This window comes from Mastigoproctus giganteus, chromosome 2 (assembly GCF_048544385.1).
Source record: "Mastigoproctus giganteus isolate SK-2022 chromosome 2, ASM4854438v1, whole genome shotgun sequence".
Classification (NCBI taxonomy): domain Eukaryota; kingdom Metazoa; phylum Arthropoda; class Arachnida; order Uropygi; family Thelyphonidae; genus Mastigoproctus; species Mastigoproctus giganteus.
This window is the reverse complement of record NC_143576.1, coordinates 142,148,392-142,170,989: the sequence shown is the minus strand read 5'-3', so window position 1 is coordinate 142,170,989 and position 22,598 is coordinate 142,148,392. Positions and strand designations below refer to the sequence as shown.

Sequence of the window (22,598 nt, the reverse complement as noted above, 5' to 3'; positions counted from 1 at the left end):
CTCTTCAGCAACTAGCAACAGTCAGCCATCATATTGACATTCCATGCCCCTTGTACCTCATATTATGTCCAATGTCATGGTGAAACTATTCTTTATTAATACTTCCTACATTTTCTGGGAAGTAGTCAATGTGAGAGTGTAAAAATTGTACTTTGACACTCATGTTGCAGCCCAGCTTCTTGAAGTTTGCCAACATATTTTCAACTATATTCTTGTAGTCTGTTGTTGTATTCTTAGAAGTTCTCAACAGCAGCCCTGAAGTTAATCCATGCCTGTTTTTCTCTTTTATTCATAGTTCCCTCAAAATCTTGGTCTCTCATCGGTTTGTGAATTTGAGGTCCAAAAAAATGCCTTGTTTTGGCTTCTCTATGGGAATTTATTACAAAGGTAGTTGAAGCAGAGACCTTCCTGAGGTAAAGTTTTCACACACTGTTTCATCAAACCCAGTTTTGAGGTGCAAGGGTAGAAGAAGGCCAGTTTCCAGTTCTATCATGCATATCACTTTCAAGTTAGCACAGCCCAACCAACCATGTATCTTCATACTTAATATTTGTCAGCAACTTCAAGTTTTCATATTTTATTATTTTATATTATGCCTATACAAGTGTGTGTGTTCAATAGCCAATATCTCTCTCTCTCTCATTGAGGGATACCTGTTCTCTTTATTTCGTTATATCCCATGTGAGGACTCTATGTATGTGACCAATTTTCAGCTTAAAAATTCACTGTTGAAGAGAAAGACAAGAGTGAGAGAGAAAGAACTGTTATATGTATTACATTTAAATTTCTAATTTCAGTTACTTCGAGTTATTAATTGTCTTTTTACCTTTTGACATGCATAGCAAAGTATCTACTTATTATATTTATGTAAAACAACACTCTATGTGACTTATCTGTGATATTTATATATTTCCCAGACACACAAAAAAAAAAAACGTTTTATGCTTGTTCTGTTACCTTACCATAATGGAGTAACTAATAGCATGCAGTCCATCAAACTCTTTATCCCAGGGGTTGAAACGTCCATACATCATCAAAGTGCGATCCCACATTACTCGTGGTTTCAGAACAAAACCAGAGCGTCCATTCTGCTCAAACATAGCAGTGTTCACATGAAGTGCAGAGTCTGTATGAGAAAGATAGAAAGAATAAGGAATATAGAGACACATTAAAAACATGTGAAAGAACTTTAAAATAAAAATTTGATTTTATGAGGATCATAAGAAAAGAATAATAATGTTGGAGATTACATGCACACACACAGATGCAGTGGGGGCGGGTGGTGAATGCGTAAGAGAGGATTAAGTTTTTCATATTTCACAGTTTTAATTCAATCAAAACTCTCACTTCACCCTTTGATCTTCCTCCTCCATTGTCAAAAGAAGGATCAAAAATATATTTCAAAGGGGGACCTGAGTAATTGTTCTTCTTGGGCTACTGTTATTAGTGGAGTTCCCCAGGTTTCAGTGCTCAGCCCAGTGTTGTTTTTTATATTTATTAATGGTATTAGTATTAGTAATGGGCACATGGTGCAAGGAGGCCTGTGGCTTATGCTGCAACAGCCAGCCAAAAAAAAAATAATAATAATAAAATAAATAAATAAATAATAATAAAATAAACTAACAAAAAATAAATAAAATAAACTAACAAAAAAAAATAAAAAAAAATAATAAGAATAAAAACAAATTAATAATAATAAGAAGAAAATTAAAAAAAAATAATAAGAAGAATAAAATTTTAAAAAATAATAATAAGAATAAAATTTTAAAAAATAAAGAGAAAAGGAAATGGACAACCTATGCATTTCCCTCCTCCCTTAGGTAATTATCCAGCTGACCTTTGATTTTCCCCAAACTGTCATGCATGTAGGTAACTTATTCCAGTAATTTATAACTCGCTGGCTAAAATAAAATTTCCTGCAATTTAGTCTAAACAACTACCTCCCATAACTTGAAATTATGGCTCCTTGTTCTAGAATCATTTATAACCGTGAAAATTTCAACCTTATTCATTTTGCTTATACCTCTCAGAGCCTTAAACATCTCAATCAAGTCTTCTCTAAGGTGCTTAGTTTCCAAGCTCTGCAACCCACATATTTGAAGTCTTTCCTCATATGGATGCCCTTTCCCAATTCACCAGGCAAGTTACCCATCTTTGGATCCTTTCAAGAAGCACAATGTCTTTCTTTAGGTACGGTCTCCATACTTGAACACAGTATTCCAAGTGTGGTCTAATAATAACCTTATATAATGGGATTATGATGTCATTAAATCTACTAGTGATTGTTCGATAGGACACCATGGGCCCTCCTTGCAACCAGTCTACAATGCTCGGAGAACTTCATATCTGACCATATCGTAATACCCAAGTCCCTCCAGGTAATTCTCCAGTGGGAAAAAGACAACTTAATTGATTTCAATCCTTCTAAAACTCGGTCTTGTCTTATATCTCACAAAAAGGATTCTTCTGCTCCTATGCTTATCTTTGGTGACATTCTGATTTATAGGCAAGTTGATATATCTCTTTTTGGGATTACCCTCACTTCTAATCACTTTTGGCACAAGCACATTACAAATATAAGGCCTCCGTAGCCATAAGGACTCTGTAGCCGAGTGGTCATGAGCAGGAGTGCAGTAGCACACGCTCTTTGAGTAGACCGGGGTTCAAGCCCCTGACTGCTGAATACGGTCGATCTGCCAACCCGCACTGGACCAGCCAGCGTGGCAGATTATGGTCCATTTCCCTCAGCATGAATTGTTGAGGAGGCTTCCATCATGCAGTGGGTTGATAAGGGCTGCACTTTATCTTTTTTACATTACAAATATTGCTTCCTCTGCATCTAAAAATCTTGGTTTTCTCTTTTGCTCATGGCATTACTTTTCTTCCAAACAGCTGTTCACTCTACAAATTGCAAATCTGCTCTACCATGGAATATTGTTTGCCAAAAGTGGGGTGGTGCCTCCAAGACCTCTCTCAGGCTTCTAGATTCCATTCAGAAGAGGGCAGTTAGATTAATTAATGACTCATCTCTAACAGAGTCTCTCCACTCGCCTTCTCATAGATGTACTGTTTCTGCTGCATGCCATTTCTACAGATACTTCTATGGGCACTGTTCTTCTATTGGCTTCTATAATTCCTGCTCTCTCTCTCTCTCTCTCTCTTTCAAAGCAGTCCGAACATGTGCCACCACCAGCCAACATCCATTTACTGCCCAACTTCAAACTCACAGAACCAACTTTTCATCCTCCTCGTTTATTCAATCAACTGCCATTTTCTGGAACAACCATCCTTCATACATATTTCCTGAAAATTATAGTCTACAGAAGTTCAAGTCTAATGTCAACAAATATCTTCTTTTGTCTTCTCAACCTCCAACCCATGCACGGTACTAAGTACTATAGGTTCTAATGTCTCTTGTGTGGCGCCTCCGTAGCCAGGTGGGAAGGAGCAGCAGTGTGTAGCACATGCTTCTTGATTAGACGAGGGTTCGAGCCCATCACCACCAAATACGGAGGATGCGGAAAGGTCAGGGAATGACCACCGCATATCCCCAGAGCAATATGGCCTTAGTTGCTAATGCTCCTAAAAACCAAATAACAACAAGCCTCTCGTGTTTGGGGTTTTCATAAAAAAAAAAAGTCTGCAGATGATATGAAAGTTGTCAGGGTAGTTAATGACAATAATCAGGGGTATTCTACTGCAGCAAGATCTAGAAAAATTGGGCAAATGGGCTGAGAACTGGCAATTGAAGTTTAACATTGACAAATGCAAAGTACTGCATATGGATAGCAATCAAAGTGGTAGATGACTCATCGACCAGTGCAATACCACCACTTTGCTTATTGGAGGCTTGAAGTGGTGAAACCCATGTTTAGTCTCTAGAGCAAAGTTTCTGGCATTCCCCCCATACTTCTCTTTCATCCCATGCATGGTACTAAGTACTATAGGTTTTGACACCTTTCGTGTTTGGGGTTTCCATAAAAAAAAAAAAAAAAAAGTAATCCCAGAATATCATACTAACTGTGTGTTGGTATTTACTCACAGTTTTTTTTTTCACTATACTTAAAGTAGTGGAGAAAAAAAAGTCCTGGGAGTACAGCCCGGGCCTGGCCCTCAGTCTTTGGCCTGACCTGACCTGACCCTTGGGTCAGGTAACAAAAATTATGTTCAGGCTCCAGTTGGGTACAAATAATTGTAATGAATTATTATTTCAAACATTTTGGACTTTTTCGGTCTATTTCTTACATATATTTTTTTAGGTTTTAAAGTTTTTTAGAAAAAATATGTATTATTTGATGTCGACAATTTTAATTTACCAATAAGGTGCACTTCTCCGACATCTACAAAATTCATTGAAATTTGCACTCCATTCATGGAAATGATCTGCCAGCAGTGCAAGCTCTGAAATAAATTTTAGTGCAGCCTGATTAGCAGTACAGGAGCGTCAGACCAATTTAAATAGCGACAGTGTTGACTCTATTTTATTTCTGCACAACAATTTGCAATAAAAAGTAAGTGAAGAGAAGGTGGCAGGTAGAGGTGGATATTGATATTCATTTTGAAATTAAATTGAAATTTTTTTTACATTTTCTTTTTTTATAATTAATGTAGGCTAGGATGTAGCAGAGTGGTCAGGAATGCAAGTGCAGTGGCACGTGCTCTTTGAGTGGATGGGAGTTCAAGCTCATGACTACTAAATGCGATAAATGTTTGCATTGATGTTGGGTAAAGGAAACATGAAAATAAAACCAAGAGCGTCAGGCCAGCTTGTAAAAAAAAATTCGGCTGGACATATGAACATGGAGGAATGACAAGCTTTCCATCCATGTCACTGATGCTTAACCTGGTCAAACAGCACAGATATATATTTTTTAATAATTGATACTGATAATTATTTTGGATAATTATTATTGTTATATAATTATTAATACTGAATTTTGAATATGAAAGTTTATTTTTTTATTATTATGAAGCAGCAGAAACTAATGCTAGTGATTTTATTTATATAAAAAGTTTCGGTTTGACTAGGATAAAAATTGGTTTCGATCAGTAAGGTAAGGTAATATACAGGATCATCTTGACAGGAATGGAGTTATACAAAAGTCATAGCACGGATTTGTTAGGAGGCAATTGTGTGTGACCAATTTGATTAGCTACAATGAGGTAGTCACAAAGGAACTGGTTCTAAAAAAAAATTTTTGACATCATATACTTATACAGTAAACCCCCACTATTCGCGGGGGTTACGTTCCTGAGAAATGCCACGAATACCGAAAACGCGAATACTGAATTATGGCTCCCATAGTAATAAAGGGTTCCGTTCCAAAGTATGAAATATATAAGAAAAACTAGTCTAAAATTTTGTCTATGTATGTATTATATATGTACCTTCATAATATGACTATGTACATAGACAGTACATAGTGAAATGCAAGCATGTGGCATCGAAATGAAAATAAGAAACAATTTAATATTAAATTAATATTTATTAGAAATTTCAAACAAATCTTTCAAACCAGTGTTTTTGCTAGCTAAAAAACTTATCCCGCCAGTGCTATCACCAGTTTCGCTAAAGTGTTGATAAAGGAGTTTTGCCTTTTCACGAATAATGAGTGAACTTAACAGAATTTTATTTTGAGTTCGGCTTCTATCCACAGATATAAAGCTTTTTCCATTTTTTATAATTTAACTTCACGAGTTACAGAGCAAATTTTTGAAGCAATTAGCGCGTTTTCACGGACACTACGGCGGATTTTTTCTTCCGATTTTTTGATTGATCATACTGTTGACTCATTGATTTTATAATGTTTTGCCACTGAGGAGACACTTTCACCATTAGAAATTTTGTCTAATAACTCAATTTTATTCGCTAATGTCATCACCTTCTTTGATCTTTTCACATTTCCCTTGTTATTTGTAGCCATATTTTTGTATGGGTTAGAAAGAACTTGTCCACAATAAAGTCACTTTCTTCCGTTAACACACTCGAAAAAAAGTCTATTTTACAACGCAAAACGGTAGATTTATCACTTTTGTAAGCATATCAATTTATAAATTGATAAATTCATTCAATTTATAAGCATATAAATTAAAAGCAAACGATGAAACCTTCCATGACAAGCGCATAACACATACTGAACAAGGATTAGCGAGAAACATCCACGCTCGTGATTTTTTCACCCCTCTCCCCCCACCCACCGAGCGCTGTTTTGACTGGGAAAGATAATTTTAGCCACGCCCATGTTTTTTTATGGCGGAAAATGTTCACAGCACTTTAAAATTCACATTTTTTTAGGTTTCATTTTATATTAAATCAGCGACCGCGAATACAGATACCGCGAATAGCGAGGGTTTACTGTATTTCATAAAGCTTTTGATACTGTTTCACATAAATGACTGCTGTAAGCCTGCATTGGCTTACATTTCACAACACTGTTAATGCTGCTCTGTGCAAATAAGAAAAATGTACATAAAAAGATACATTGAGGTTCTTTTAAAATTTGTAAAATGAATGCAGTGCCTGTAAGATTGGCAGAAAGTTGTCCATAAAAGGAAAATAGGTTAAATATGTGTGCTACAAAGATTGGTAACTTAGTATATTGGGGGGAGGGTGGGGGAAGATTTGTTTATGAGCTTTACAGCATAAGGGCAGCAAAGACCATAATAAGCCTAACTATGGTAAGTTAAACACATAATTTTATATGTATGACTGTGGTTGAAGTTTAGACTGTGTTCAGTGGCGGATTAAGGATTGTTGGGGCCCATAGGCAAATTATATTTGGGGAACCCCCAAAAAATAATAATAAAAAAAAAAGAATAAAAAAAAAGAATAAAAAAAATAATAATAAAAGTTAGGTGGCAAATAAATGAAATTTTGTACTTTTGAATTTTTTGAACTTCTAGATTTTTCTGCCTGTTAAAGGGTTAAAGGATGATAAATAATAAAACTTTTTAGTTTAATGAATAATTTTTATTGTCGTTTTTATAAATTTACTTTGCGAATTTTAGAATTCGCAAATTTATTGATTATGTCTTCAAAGTTTATTTTTTCGGAAAACTCGTGTTCAATGGAAATTAGGGATAAGGCATTTAATCACTCTTGGCTCATTACAGCCATTGGTATTATGGCATTATTTAAAGCATAGATAGTCCGCACTGTTTAAAATACGTATTAAAACGTAATAATTGTTTTGAAAAAATTTTCACTTAAAATAATCAAGATTTTTATGATGTTTACTGAAAACATTAATCTATTTTAGAACACTGTAGGAAAATGTCTTCGCTTGGGGACCCCAAAAGCCTGGTAAGCATGCGCCTCATTGCCTTAATGGGTAATCCTACCTTGACTGTGTTGTAGAGTTGTATACATTTAAGGAAAGTAAATATTTTTTCTACATGTGGTTTATCTGCTAGGAGGTGTTCATTGTGGAGAATAGGGAAAACACAGTTTATTGGTAACTACTATATTTGGGGCAATCTATGAGCATATGCTGGACAGTAAGCTGGGTGTTTTAGTTTGTGCACTGTGGTGAATTAGTGGCCATAAGAAAATAAAGGTGTGCTACATGTGTGTGTATCCTATCTCAGGTAGTATGACTTTTTCGTGTCTGTTCTTGCATATACTGGATTTCCATGGTTTGAGATGTTTTTTTATAGAGACTAGCTTGTTACCAACTTTATTTTGCCAGATGTGTTGCCATTGTTCATGACATTGCTTCTAAATCTTGAACAGTATTTCTTAGTGTTTATTACACAGTATGTATACAACATTAATATTTGTAGAGATTTTTGTATTGGTGATTTGGCATAAATATAGTATCTTGTAACTAGTAGTATAGTGCATATTAGTGGAATTGCAGGTTTTTAATTATGGTAAATAAGTAGCTTGTAGGCTCTAATCATGTAGGTTGGCATATATATATTTTTTTGTTTTAGCTAATAAACTTGTTTGTTACTTTCAATTTAATTGGTTAATTTTTAATTGTGGAAATCAGGTAGCTTGAAAGTTTGAATCAGTAGGATGCTTTTAGTTAGATAAATTTATTATCTATTATAACTACTTAGAACTTATTAGCATTAGTAGAGGCATACAATGCAAGAAAGCAAGCATATGCAGCATCAGCCAAAAAAAAAAAAAAAACCCTCCCATTTTATCCCTCCATTCGTTCCAAATGACTGTCCAGCTCAGCCTTAAATTTATTTAGGCTGTTAGCTTCCACAACAAAAGATGGAAGCCTGTTCCACCAATCAACTACCCGCTGACTAAAGGCAAATTTCCACACATCTGTTCTACAACTATCTTTCCTCAATTTGAAACTGTACCCCCTCAGGTTCTTAGTCTGAGCAAGACGAAGAATCCCATCAGCATTCAGCTTGCTCAACCCATTCAAGGCCTTATACAGCTCAATCAGATCACCTCGCAGGTGCTTACTCTACAGGCACTGCAATTTGCAGAACTTAAGCCTTTCTTGGTAAGAGCACTCCTTTGTTCCCCTCACCAATCTTGTTGCCATTCTTTGTACTCGTTCTAGCATCTCTACATCCTTCCTAAAATGAGGCCTCCGGACCTGTACACAGTACTCTAGGTATGGCCTGACTGTTGCCTTATATAACGGGATTATGACTTCCCTGTCCCTGCTAGCAAAATTCCTATATATCATTGACAAGACTCCATGACCTGCCCTGGCAGCCCATCTGCACTGCTCAGTGAACTTTATATTTGACTGCACAATTACCCCCAGGTCTTTTTCACTTTCAACTTCCCTGAGTGTAGTACCACCCAGTTGGTACGTTTCTCTTCGGTTATTGCTACCCATATGCAGTACTTTGCATTTGTCACTGTTAAACTCATGGGGTAGAATTTTTCTCAGCATTGTCTGTGCTTGTTAACAGGAGAGACTGCTTCTACATGAGCAACAGGATACACTTAAATAGAAAGAGTGCAAGACTATTTGCTGATGCTGTGAGGGCAGTCTTAGGTGGGTTGGAAACTGCTAGCTTGAGGGGGGGGATTCATAAAATAATAGATTAACAATAGCTGCAGGCAGAAGTGAAAGTGATTCTTGCCCTGAATCTATTGAAACAAGCAGCAGCCTGGAAACCAAGGTGCCGGGGATTTCAAGAACTGCTGAGCGTCATCATAGAAAAACTAAATACATGGGCTGTGTTAAGGTAATTAAGAGTAAGAACAGGTGCATGTGCACCAATGCTGGGAGTACAGAAAATAAATTTGATGAATTTGAAGTGCTGGTCAAGACATCAAATGCAGACATTGTTGGGATATCAAAGATGTGGTGTCATTCAGATATAAGGGATACAGAATTTTAATATGAGCAGTACAATGTGTTCAGAAAGACCAGATGGGATAGGAGGAGGGCAGTACATCCAGCTGACAAGGGTGGCCAGTGCAACGTTGCATCAGTTTGGTGTGACGTAAGCACTGGGGAAGAAAAAAAAAGAAGAGGAGCATGTTATAAGCCTGATAACTCTGATGAGTACAATGACCAACTGTAAAGAGAAACAGAATGGGCCAGTAAAGCAGAATGTCTTATAATGGGAGATTTTAACTTTCCAGATGTTGACTGGTACTTGTGGGTTGGAGACTCACACTGTAGTAAGACTTTTGTGGATTTACTGGATGACTGTTTTCTACAGCAGCATATTAGAATGGCAACCAGAGGGAGTAATACTCTTCGTCTCCTTATCAGTAGTGATTATTCATGCACTAAGAATCTGCAGATAAAGGAACAACTAGGTGGCAGTAATCACAGTGTACTGATGTGGGATTTCCTACCATCAACGATAAAGGGAAGTTTTTTTGCATTCGTAAAGGTTACTACAGTGGTCTCAGACAGTTTCTAAATTGTATACAGTAAGACCAACTGATGATGTCACTACTAGCAAATTCTAAATGGGAAGCATTCAAGGAATTAATCACAAAAGCTACTAGGCTTTTCATACCAACTATAAAATACTGTTCAAGGTTTAGGCCTAAATTTTTGTCAGATGAACTAATGTCATTCATGACAGAGAAGAGAAACGCATGGAAAGGATATAAATTATCAGGCAACTATGGTAGATTTAAATTAGTCTGTGATCAAGTCAAAAAGGAGGTTAGGCAAGTGAAGGTAGATTACGAGAAATCGTTGACAAAGAACTCAAAGAAAAACAGAAAAAGACTTTACTTATGGAAGGAAGGAAGGAAGGAAGGAAGGAAGGGGATGAATCAAATTGGTCCACTTGATCACAGTTGTTCGACTGTTGATGATCCTGCTCAAGTTGCTGACAAAATGAATGAGTATTTTGCATGTATATTCACACATGAGGAATTCTTAGAGGGGAGTGGATGCCAGAAGTTTATCAAACTCTAATGGGAAGCTAAATTATTTTGTATTAACTGAGAGGAAAGTAGAAGAGAAAATGTTCAAGTTAAACATAAGAAAGGAACCTGGGGTGGTGGGATCTATCCAATTAAGGGAGGCAGCAAAGGAAGTAAGCAAACCCTTAGCCATAATTATGAGAGCATCTTTGGATTCAGAGTCCTGCAGACTGGAGATGTGAAAATGTATCTCCAATTCATAGGGGGGAGGGGGATCAAAGGTTGAAATGAGTAATTACAGATCTGTTATCTTAACTTCTGTTATGGGGAAAATAAAGGAGTCACTGGTTAAAAGAAGTAATGCAGGACCATCTAGACAAGACTGCAGTTATACTTCAGACACTGCATTTGTTTGTTATGGGGAAAAATTGTCTGACAAATTTTAGAGGAAACTATGATGTGGTCACAAAGGAACTGGATGCAGAAATTAATTTTGATATCATATACCTGGATTTCAGAAAGCTTTTGATACTGTTGCACATAAAAGACTGCCATACAAAATCAGAGCAGTGTAGCATTAAGGTCAAGTTGCTGCTATGGAAAAAGGGATGATTGATTCGGTGAAGACATAGAGTGGTAATCAGTAGACACTGCTCTTCACATACTAATGTTATTAGTGGAGTTCCCCAGGGTTTGACATTGCACCCATTTTTTTTTTTTTTTTCTGTATTTATCAATGATATTGATGAAGGAATATCAGGCTTAATGTCCAAATTTTCAGCTGATACAAAGGTTGGCAGGGTGATTAATGACAGTAATGATGATATGCTACTGTTACAGGATCTAGAAAAGTTATGCAGTTGGGTTGAGGAATTGCAACTGAACTTTCACATTGACAAATGTGAAGTACTGCATATGAGTAGATATAATCCCAGAATAACGTATCAATTGTGTGATACTATACTGAGGGTAGTGGAAAATGAAAAAGACCTGAGGGTAATTGCAGTCTGCCAGGACAACTCATGGGTTTTGTCAATGATATACAAGAATTTTACTAGCAGGGATAAGGAGGTCAGGCCACATCTTGAGTTCTGCATACAGGTTTGGAGGCTGAGGCCCCATTTCATGGAGGATGTGGAGCTGCTGGATCGAGTACGGAGAAGGGAAATCAGATTGGCAAAGGAAATAAAGGGGTGCTCTTATCAAAAAGGCTTCACTTCTGAAAACTGCAGTGTCTGGAGATCAGGCACCTACAAGGTGATCTGATTGAGGTATTTAAGGCAAGGAATGGTTTGAGCAAGTCCAGTGCTGATGGGATTCTTCCTTTTGCTCAGATTATGCACACGAGAGGGCATAAATTCAAATTGAGGAAGGACGGTTGCAGAACTGATGTACAGAAGTTTGCCTTTAACCAGCGTGTGTTTGATTGCCAGAACGAAACTTCCATCTGTTGTTGTTGTGAAAGTTGATAGCTTAAATAAATTCAAGGGCGAACTAGATAATGTATTGAAGGGAATGGATGAAATGGGAAGTGTATTTTTTTTTTTTTTTTTTTGCTGATGTTGTATAAGCTTGCTTTCTTGTAGCATTTGCTAATGCTAATGCTACTGCTAATAGCTCAAAAACTGCCATATCACTGCTTTTGAGTTTTCATGAATAATAGTTTCACAGTTCCAACCTCTATCACTGGACTGATAGTGGCATCCCTAAACAGTAAATGCAGAAAAACAATGTGAATTAGCATTATCATGTCAAACTACATTTTGTTTTCTTTCTGCTTTTTATAACTAGAGAAGGGTAGACCTAGTGTAAGGTTTCCAGAGATTAACAGAAGTCAAATTTTGATAGAGGCTCGTGTGAGAAGCTATTCATCTTTTTGTTGAAAAAAATTATAGAGAAGAGAAAGCTTGATAAAAGCCACTTTAAACAGATGCTTTAAACTTAATGCCACAGTTATAAGAGCTGCAGAAATGAAACCTTATGAAGAGGAACATTGCTGAAAGCTAAATTTAATAGAATATAAAATGCAAGTGTGCCGAATAAAGGAAGTGGAATGCCAGAAGGAGATTATGAAACCAGAAGGAGACAGCATGTATACATATGTCTTTGTTGGATTTTGGTATATTTATAAGCAGTGGAATCTCATAAATCTGGCAATGTTTAAAAAGATTGAAACCTAATACTGTATATCTCCACTAGTAGTAAAGTGCACAGGGCTGGCCTTAACTGCTGTAGAAAGATTACATAGGAAGAGTGTTAAAAGTGAACCATTTATCACTATGGAAAGATTTGCCATAGCTCTCATGTGTTTGGTTGTGTGATGTGTACTGATGTTCTCTCTTTCACTTTTATTAATCATGACTGACAGCTGGGAATCTTGCATTCTAGATGCCAGTTTTCAGTTACAATACCCCTGCTTTCAGTACCCTTCCTGAGAACTGTCAGTACTCTTGGCAAAGGGCATGTAAATTTCTTGCCTCTCTTACCGAATAGCTATTGGCAATGTAGCAGAGTATTAGTAAATTAGTATGACTGCTACAGGTATTAGTAAATCAGGATCCCATGATATAGAGTTTGTTTTTATTTATTGTAATTTTTGTCTGATATTAAAGTACATTGTGTTCACCTTGATTTTAAAATTCTAAATGCCATTAATGAACAGTTCTTTTTCCCTATAACATAGCATCAGCAACCAGAAAAGGTGATTAGCATGATTAATAACAGATTAATAACATCAGCCCACATCACATGACCTAACATTTGAGAGCTAGAGCAAAGATACATGCACCAATAAAAGAACCTACTTCCAATACTCTTGCCACATATTTTGTGCACCACTCAATATTTTGAAATAAGGGAAAGAAATAAAAATCATGCAATCTAAAATGTTAAAATGTTATTGTTATTTTAATATATTATAATGAATACAAGTGCAAATAATATATTTTTTAAATTTCAACAATAAGAGAAATCTTAGTTGGTTATCTATAGTGATTTCATGATATATTACCCACTAAGTTGTCAGTAGTGGTTTCACCTCTTGTCACTCTTTTGGAGAGGTCTGAGTTTGAATCCTGTCAGAGATTAAAATAATCCCTAAGAGATTAAAAGATAAAACTATAATTCTGATTGAAAAAGGAATTCCTCTTTCAATCAGAGTTATATATTTCCAATCTTAGGAAGGGATAGCACAGTTCCTCTCCTTTAGTTATTCTGGATTTTTTGGCCTTAAGTAAATGCAAATCAGCTTATGAACACATAGCACACTTCACTGAAAAAAAAAACCACAGGCATCATACAGTTCAACACATATGAAAAAGAACACTATGGTTTTTTCTTTTAGTAATGCTTTGCATATGCTTGTATGCCCACTGGTGAGTTAAGTTTATGGAGCATTTTTTCAATTTGAACTTGCTCAGGTGGGAAAAACAGCTTAAGCAAAATCTTCTTAAGAAGGTGCACATTTTAATACCAAATGTAATAGTTTTAAATTTCAAAATATAATAAACTAAAGCACTTCAACCTTAGTATTTCTTAATCTATTTTATTAAAATATTCAGTGCATCAAATGGCCTAGGCTATAAAATAGCCTAGGTCACTGAAGAAATACAGGAGACTTCCTGTATTTCTTCAGTGACTGCAAAACATTTAAATAAGATGGTTTACCTTTACAATTTTCTATAATTTCTAGGTTTTCTAGTGGGTTAAAAGATAACATAAAATTTAACCTTGCTAATGGACTTTAAACTTAAACTTGAAATTAAACACATTTATTTTTAACTGCTAAAATCAGAAATACTGAAACTAAATTTGAGATTAAAAATATTGAAACTTTTAAAACCTTTAGGGGTAACTGCTTGCCCCTCTCCTTTGCTGCAATGCTGTCATAAATATTATAAAACAAATGAATTACACTGATTTGATTAAACTTAACTATTATGGAGATACTCTTTATCTTAGGTGGTTGATTCTACCACTATCCAGTTTGAAGGCAGCCTTACCCAATTCCTAAAACAAGAGGATGCCAATAAGATCTTGTATGAAGTTAACTGAATTGTTTGTTAATGGAATTGTTTGGAAAGCTGACTAAACTTATCCTTGTGCTTATGGTTGTTTGTTATTTGGTTTTTAGGAGCATTAGCAACTAAGGCCATATTGCTCTGGGGATATGCGGTGATCATGCCCTGACCTTTCCACATCCTCCGTATTTGGTGGTCAAGGGCTTGAACCCCGGTCTAATCAAGAAGCGTGTGCTACGCACTGCTGCTCCTGCCCACCTGGCTATGGAAGCACTGTGTGCTTATGGAACCAGATTTTGTAAAGCCTGTGTGCAATTATAACAATATCCTCAGTTCTAGATGGCTGTTCTTCTAAAATTGAGGACATCAGGGAACAATTCACCAAGGCATGAGGCAATTAATTGGCAAGATTTAATTAAATAATTAAACCTGTTACCATGATGAGACAAAGCAGTTGAGACTCATACCAACTGCGATGCTGCCAGGTCAACAAGGTCCCAGCTGTACTTGTCAGGGAACTAGACCACAGAGTGCTAAATAAGCTATGGTGACAACCATCAAGAAACCAGCAATGTTAGAAGCTTATGCAAAAAAGAAGTGGAATTATCAGAGGAACTAGGTTGATATAATTATATATCATAAAGAAATAAATAGAAAACAAGTATCAGAAAGTGGAAAGATGTTTTGCCGTTTAGTTAAAAAACTCAGAATGGGGCAGGGAGGCTTAATTAAATTAATCAAAAGTGATATGTTAGAAGTTAAAATAGAAGTTAAGGATATTCAAAAGATTGAGTAAATACTTTATGATTTTTTAAATGAAGAGCTTTGCTGAAAAAAAAATAAAATAAAATAAAATAACCACAGTACCCTCCACCATGGGTCACATTCCAATTTATACAAAACTGGAGCACTGATATCTCTATAAAATAAAAATAACATTAATGATAACTATAAATTGGCAAAATAATGAGCAATTAAACCAGTGTGGAATGTAATTTGCCTGTAATTTCTTAAAGAACTACAGATTATTCTCAGATGTGTTGTGGTACTTCCTGTACCACTTCTTCAGTGAACACCTGTAATGTTCTAAACAACATATCAGCCTCACATAAAGGGGTTCCAAGAGTGAAATGGGTAATTACAAGACCTGTAATTACCCCTTTTTTTTTTCTCTTAGAACTCCTTTTTGTCACCGACAAAAGAGTAAATATGCATTTAGTTTAATTTAATTAGATAACAGATTAATAATACAGTATGCACCAAAATGTGGGAAAAGTCAACTGTTGTTCATCATAATCACATTAAACAGTTTATTTAATTACCAGGCACCTCCGTAGCCAAGTGGGCAGGAGCAGCAGTGTGCAGCACACACTTCTTGATTAGACTGGGGTTCGAGCCCGTGCCCACCAAATACAGAGGATGCGGAAAGGTCAGGAAATGACCACCGCATATCCCCAGAGCAACATGGCCTTAGTTGCTAATGCTCCTAAAAACCAAATAACAAATTTAATTACCATAAATGAAAATACTAAACTGGTATATATTAGTTAGATTCTCAAATGCTATAGGAAGGTTCAAATCTAGGAATTTATATTTCTTCGGTGACAGGCTTGTTAGAACTGATATAAAAGGAGTTATTTTAATGAGAGTCCAGATACTCCAGTTCAAGTCAGATTATTTATTTATTTTTGATAGAAAAACCTGTTATGTGTATTTGTATGAACTAACCCAACCATCTCCAAAATGCATGTTAACATTTTCACCAAGGCATGAGGCAATTAATTGGAAAGATTTAATTAAATAATTAAACCTTTCATAACATAATTTGTGAATAACTTCCAAGATTATTTTCTAACTTACTGTTTCCTTTCTATACATATCAATTTATCTTCTGATGACTGCAGTTCATTAATTTTTTGCTGATAATTGTACATTGCACTCTTCTTTCATGCATGCCAAAGATTATACTAAACAAATAACTAAAACTTCTAAAATACTCACCAATCTTTCCACGAATGTGAATCTCCAGGCTATTGTTTAATAGGAATAACCTGGTTAATTTTATTTCTAATAAAAGTGAGTCATCATTACAATAAAACTATACAAAATTCCTTAATGTTTTAAAATGCTAACTTCTGCATCCTAACAAGAGATAAATGCAGAAACTTATAACTAATATTTTTTTCCAGCATGCATCAAAGATATTTATCACTGTTAGGTAATATCCCTACCACTCTCCAATGAAATGCATATAAAGCCAGACAATGCTAGGATGTGAAATGATCCCAAGTAAGAAGAAACTTCCTTTTTTTTTTTTTTTTTTTTTTTTTTAATAAAGGACTAGCCTAACCACTCTTTTTTGACTTTTAAAATATACTTAGTGGAGACTTTTAACTATCAACGTAACAAATATCAAACCATGAGACTAGTAGCACAGACCCAGCATTTGGAATGGGGAGGGGTCAAAATTCATGTGAATTGATGGAGGCAGAAATGTAAATCTATTATTTTTTGTCTATTAAATCTATTATTTCTTTATATTTAAAAAAAAATTAAATATTAAGAAACATTGTATTACTTATGCCACTTACATTCCAGCAGGAATTCAAGCAGTGGCATAGCTCGGGGGGAGAATAAAAGGCAGCACATTTTTTGTGGCTTTTTTTTTTATTCAGAACACAATCTTTATAGTCTTGGAAAATGCAATTTCTGATGGGAAAATTGATTGTGTCTAATAAGGATTAAGCATATATATAAGTATATGCAGAGTCTGATCTGTTACAAAATATCTTTCAGATATAGAAAATAGATAATTCCTTTGTGAATATATTCATCCAGTATAATCATTTGTGAATGAATATATGAATATTAAATATGAATATATGAATTAAAATAAATATATTCATTTGTGAACATATTCATCAAATGAGTTTTGTAAAATATTACATTGCAATTTGTGTTATATATATATTTGCCTGCACATTAGTATAAAATTTCTATCATAAAGTCTCCCTGTTTGTGATTTCTAATATCATTATTTAATTAAACATTACGTAACTGCAATATACATTTGCATTGCACTACTCTTAGAGAGATGACTGTATAATATGGAATGAAATAGAACTATGTCCGAGAGAAACACATTAAGTATCATTCTGCTTGCTATTATGCAGTTTTTCATAAATAATGGTGAGCAGAATGTTGAAAATGTTATATTTATTATTCTATTAATATCTGTTTCACATAACATTATCCCTTATTATGGTTTAAGAAAAATATTTATTTTATTTATTATATTATGGACATTAAACATAAATAAAGCTCTTAATGTCTTAATCAAATAGTTACACATTATCACAAGTTATATAGTTACACATTATCACAAGTTATATAGTTACACATTATCACAAGTTATATAGTTACACATTATCACAAGTTATATAGTTATACATTATCACAAGTTATATAATTACACATTATCACAAGTTATATAGTTACACATTATCACAAGTTATATAGTTACACATTATCAAAAGATGAATACAGAATTGTAAGGCCACATCAGGCAGCATACTTTCGAGTTAAGATTCGGAAATCAGTGCTTAGTTATATATTTATCTAAAACACGGGTAAATTTTTTTACTTACTTGAAATTATCCACCATTCAAACGTGTTTTTTCTTTATTTAGGGTCTCATCAGGAAATGGGCTGATAGATCACTCTCAGGCTCTGAATTTATTAGAATGTGATGGGTAGTACTAATGAAAGATGCTCCTTTTTGCACAGGATACACAGCACTTAAAAATTAAAGCCTCATGCTAATTGCTGAGTTTATTTTTTAAACAGAAAAAAGTCCTTAGTTTAAAACCAGCTGATCATATTTTATCAATAGATGGATGCAGAAATGCAGTGATAAGAATGGTTGGAATAGTGGGATGTTCCCAGATAAAGCAAATGTTCTCCAAAAATGAGAAGTGAATAGTCATGTGGTGTTTCCGCCAAATAAGGATTAAAATAGAATAAACATTTGTAGAAAAGTGGGTTGCAGTATCCAAAGACATAGGAAAACACAGGAGAAAAAATATAGAAAGATACAGGTAAATACAGCATAAAAATGTAGAAAGATAAAAGAAATCGTGACATAATTCACACAGGCCAAATTAATAAAATAAAATAAATAAACATACCAGAAAGCAGATTCCAGATATTAATTATATTGCACCCATTAGGATCACAGTTTGAAAATTCTATTATTGAAAAATATATTGAAAAAAAAAACTATTGAAAAATTTATTATCCTGTATATAGTATGTATATAATATCCTGTGTATGATTTCATATACTGGATATTATATACATACAATACCGGAAATATAGGAATTATTGAAAAAACAGGGGCCAGTATCAGCAATGGGTAGGTGCCTCCGTAGCCAGATGGGCAGGAGCAGCAATGCATAGCACACGCTTCTTGATCAGACCGGGGTTCGAGCCCATGACCACCAAATATGGAGGATGCGGAAAGGTCAGGGAATGACCACCGCATATCCCCGGAGCAATATGGCCTTAGTTGCTAATGCTCCTAAAAAACCAAATAACAACAACAACAGCAATGGGTATGATGCCACTCATGTCTGCAAACTAATGTATGTTAAGTGATGGCAGTATGGCATGATTTCTACAATTAACTTTTGATGAAAGTAATAAATTAGTTAAAACATTATGGACATTTGTTTATTTTTGAAAGAAGTATAAGTAATGAAACTTGTGTGCTCTTACTTTGTGGTTTCGCTTGTCAAAAGCTGACTTAGTTAAAAAGTGAACTTACCTTCAGTTTGATAGTTGAGTGCTACCATATGCATACCAAAGGCCCAGAAAATGACTGGATTAAAATTAGAAGAATCAATCCTCATCCCTGCAGGGTAGGTCCGCATCAGTTGTGCCTCACAGTGAGTGGAAACAGAGTTAAGGAAATATGCTGGCAATAAAGAATTTTTACTGATTCTAAGATAAATCAGACTAAAAGAGTAGGGTAAATATTCAGTTGATATTAATTTGAGGAACTTATGGAACTTCTCAATTCCAATGAAGATATTAGATATCAGTTATTCTTGTATATTATTAGTGTCCAATGTACTGCACTTTTATCATATACATAATGTATGCAAATTTTTGAATTTAATTAAAGCCATTCAGACTAACATGAGATATGATCAAAATGTTTGAGGAGTGACTGTATCTTAAAACTTCACCACTGTAGTGAGTTGTGACTTGTCTCAAAATGTTCAATAACTCATCTAGACATAGTAATGCATGACTCACCCATTTATTTGTAGTCAGCCTGAACTAGCACATTGAATAGAAGGTGTTTTTTTGTTTGTTTTTTTTTTGTGTTTTGCCACATTTTAAAATGAGTGATTTTACTTGTGGATCTGCATCAAATTTTGTTTAAAATTAGGGAAAAGTGCAATAGAAATGCACAAAATGGTAAAAACAGCTTTCAGTGAAGATGCTGACATTCGAAGCCCTTTCAGTGGTCCATAAAATTTTAAAAGGGCCACGTCTATCAGAGATGGCACTCACTCTAATTGCCCTTCAAATTCAAAAACTAGTGATGCAATTGCTTCTGTCTGTGATTTGATCAATTGTAATTGAAGTTTAAATTATCCATGAAGTTGTTAGTGAAACTGATATTTCTTATGGGACATTTCCATCCATTTTGGCAGAAGTTTTGGGAACGTGATGATTTCACCCGAGCTTGTGCCTATTTCCTCATTGATGATCACAGATAGCAGTATCTTCTCAGATATCAGGATCCTTATCAATGTGCTGCTGCTGATTTACTCTTTGTTTCTTCCATCATTACTGACAAATCGTGGGTGTATGGCTATGATCCAGAAACAAAGGATAAAGAAGCATTAGAATTGGTGCATGCAGTGCTAAGGAGACTACTTCAAAGGAAATCCATCTGAATAGCAAGTGAGCTTTATCATTTCTCAAATATTAGTTCAGTCCAAAACTTTTTGACTACACCTCATATTTATTAAAGCACTAGTTTGTTATATAAGTTCATAAATGATACTATTTACATAATTAGGAGATAACTTCAGGGCCATGCCAGGTTATGGAAAAATGGGGTACTCATCCCAGGCACATTACTGATAGAGGTGCAAAGGTGAAATAAATAAAGTAAATTTTAAGTTGTAGGGGTTCAGTATGCACTATTTGCCTAGGGTGCTTAATTAGCTAGGCACGGCCCTGTATAACAATACTTCCAAGTGTAAAGGATATGCTATTAAGGCTAATGGATGCCGCTTACACAGCTTCTTAGCAGTACTTTCATTCATTGATGAAACCTGATAACAGGGAGCAGAAATTGCAGGCCTTTTTCCAGGAGAAATATCATATCTAGCCTCTAGTTGTTATAAAAAAAGAGATATACATATTATTGATTTTCTTATTGCCTTTAAACTTTTACAGAATATACGCCTGTGAACAGAATGTACATTTATGAAAATATTTGTCAACTGTTTATAGTATAAATGTATAAATAAACAAACCATGGTTACAGCAAGTTTTGGACACCAGTATATGTAACAATTTCAACAATGCATTTATAACATACATTTACGCAGAATTGTTACATATACTGGTGTCCAAAACTTGCTGTAACCATGGTTTGTTTATTTTCTTTTTTTTTCCTATGCAATTGTATAAACTTTTATATATACTGACATAATATATTTAATACAGACTACTACCATCAGAATATTATTTTAAACTCTAGAACATATAAATAAGGTGGACTTCAAAGGGTACAATATAACAGCATCATCACTCATTTCTAACCTAATGTACTACAAATGCATCTACTTAGGCTTTCTGTTTCTGTAGAACATAACAGAAGATTCAGACAATTCGGAATTCAGACAATACAACTTCCCAAAGTTATAATGAGAGATCCTTGACAATATGTGAGGTTTTTCAGTGGTACCATATTTTGAATTAATTTTGATGCACAATAATGCTCATTGTATTAGCGTTAAAATGGTAGAACAATACAATGTAGCATTGTTTATATATGGCATCTGCCTTTAAAAAATCATAATAATGATAATGATATATAAAATTAAAAATAAATTTTCTCCCTACTTTTATAATTTATCAATTTTTTTATATATATTAGAATGAATCAAAGGAAAATGAAAATTACTTTTTTTTACTAATAACTGGTACTCTATTTCTTGAAAATGCTAGCCTACATTTTAGTCACTGATCCCATCTGTAAACCAGATATTTTTATAACCTACATATCTTTCTGTCTCTCTGGTTGTTGCTCTCTATTTTTTTTTTTTAACAGCTTCCTTCATTTCATCATTTGTGGGGAATTTACATCCTGCCAGATCATATTTTGGCCTTCTAAACATGAACATTACAAAGTGAGAAGTCTGTGGGGATTCTCAATCATTTCAGAGTGCAGTTGGATGTATAGTTTCTGGATTGCTGCCATAGTGTGTTGAGCCTTTTGTGATCACTCGTAGCCATCCTGTGCTGTGATTTGTCATGCATGATGGTGCAGGTAGAACTGTGATTGATATCTAGTTCCCTGGCCACGTTATTAACTGCTGCATCATTTGTACCAAGATAACATTTTCTTCAATGACAACTGTGGAGTTTGTCCTGGGCAAGGTTAATCCTCCAAGAGTTTTTCTTCCTTCATGGTAATGTTTTGCCCATCCATACAGCTGTGGGCATGACATACCTTTGTCAATATACACCATTTCTATATATCAGTGCATTTCTGCTGGAGAGACAACCCCTAATATAAGAATTGAATAACACCATTTGTGCTAACTTGGACATATCCATCATTGAACAACATATTGTTTTTGCTGCTGAACATCATTCCCTGTACATATATACAGAATACCCAGCATGCTCTATTGTTCAATAGAGGTATTATACTAAATTTACATCCATTGTGGTATTGTAATTTAATTTTAGACAATCAAAAGCTGTTACTGCAATAAAAAACACTGACACACACACACACATGCACACACACACACAGTATATAAAATTTATAAAAAAATATATATATAAATTTAAAGAGTGGAATATATAAAAATTTATTAAAATTGTGTGAAAAAATGTGGAAAACCGTAATAAAATAGCACATGTTAAGCTGCAGACACTAATTTCACTGGAATATACACTTTTAAAAAATACTAAAAATTACTTTTACAATAAAAATACAATGTATT

The 22,598-nt window shown here is 34.6% G+C and overlaps 1 protein-coding gene across 1 annotated transcript in view; it reads right to left on the bottom strand.

Annotated features, from left to right (window-relative positions):
* The window catches only part of LOC150089623 (1-phosphatidylinositol 4,5-bisphosphate phosphodiesterase epsilon-1-like), a 634,994-nt gene that overhangs the window by 121,676 nt on the left and 490,720 nt on the right, over window positions 1-22,598 (bottom strand). The window contains exons 34-36 of the mRNA XM_090390053.1: window positions 20,626-20,749; window positions 19,163-19,287; window positions 963-1,126 (exon numbers count right to left, since the gene is read on the bottom strand). Of these exons, the coding sequence (XP_090246179.1) occupies window positions 963-1,126; window positions 19,163-19,287; window positions 20,626-20,749 (413 nt within the window). The remainder of the gene's footprint in view (window positions 1-962; window positions 1,127-19,162; window positions 19,288-20,625; window positions 20,750-22,598) is intronic.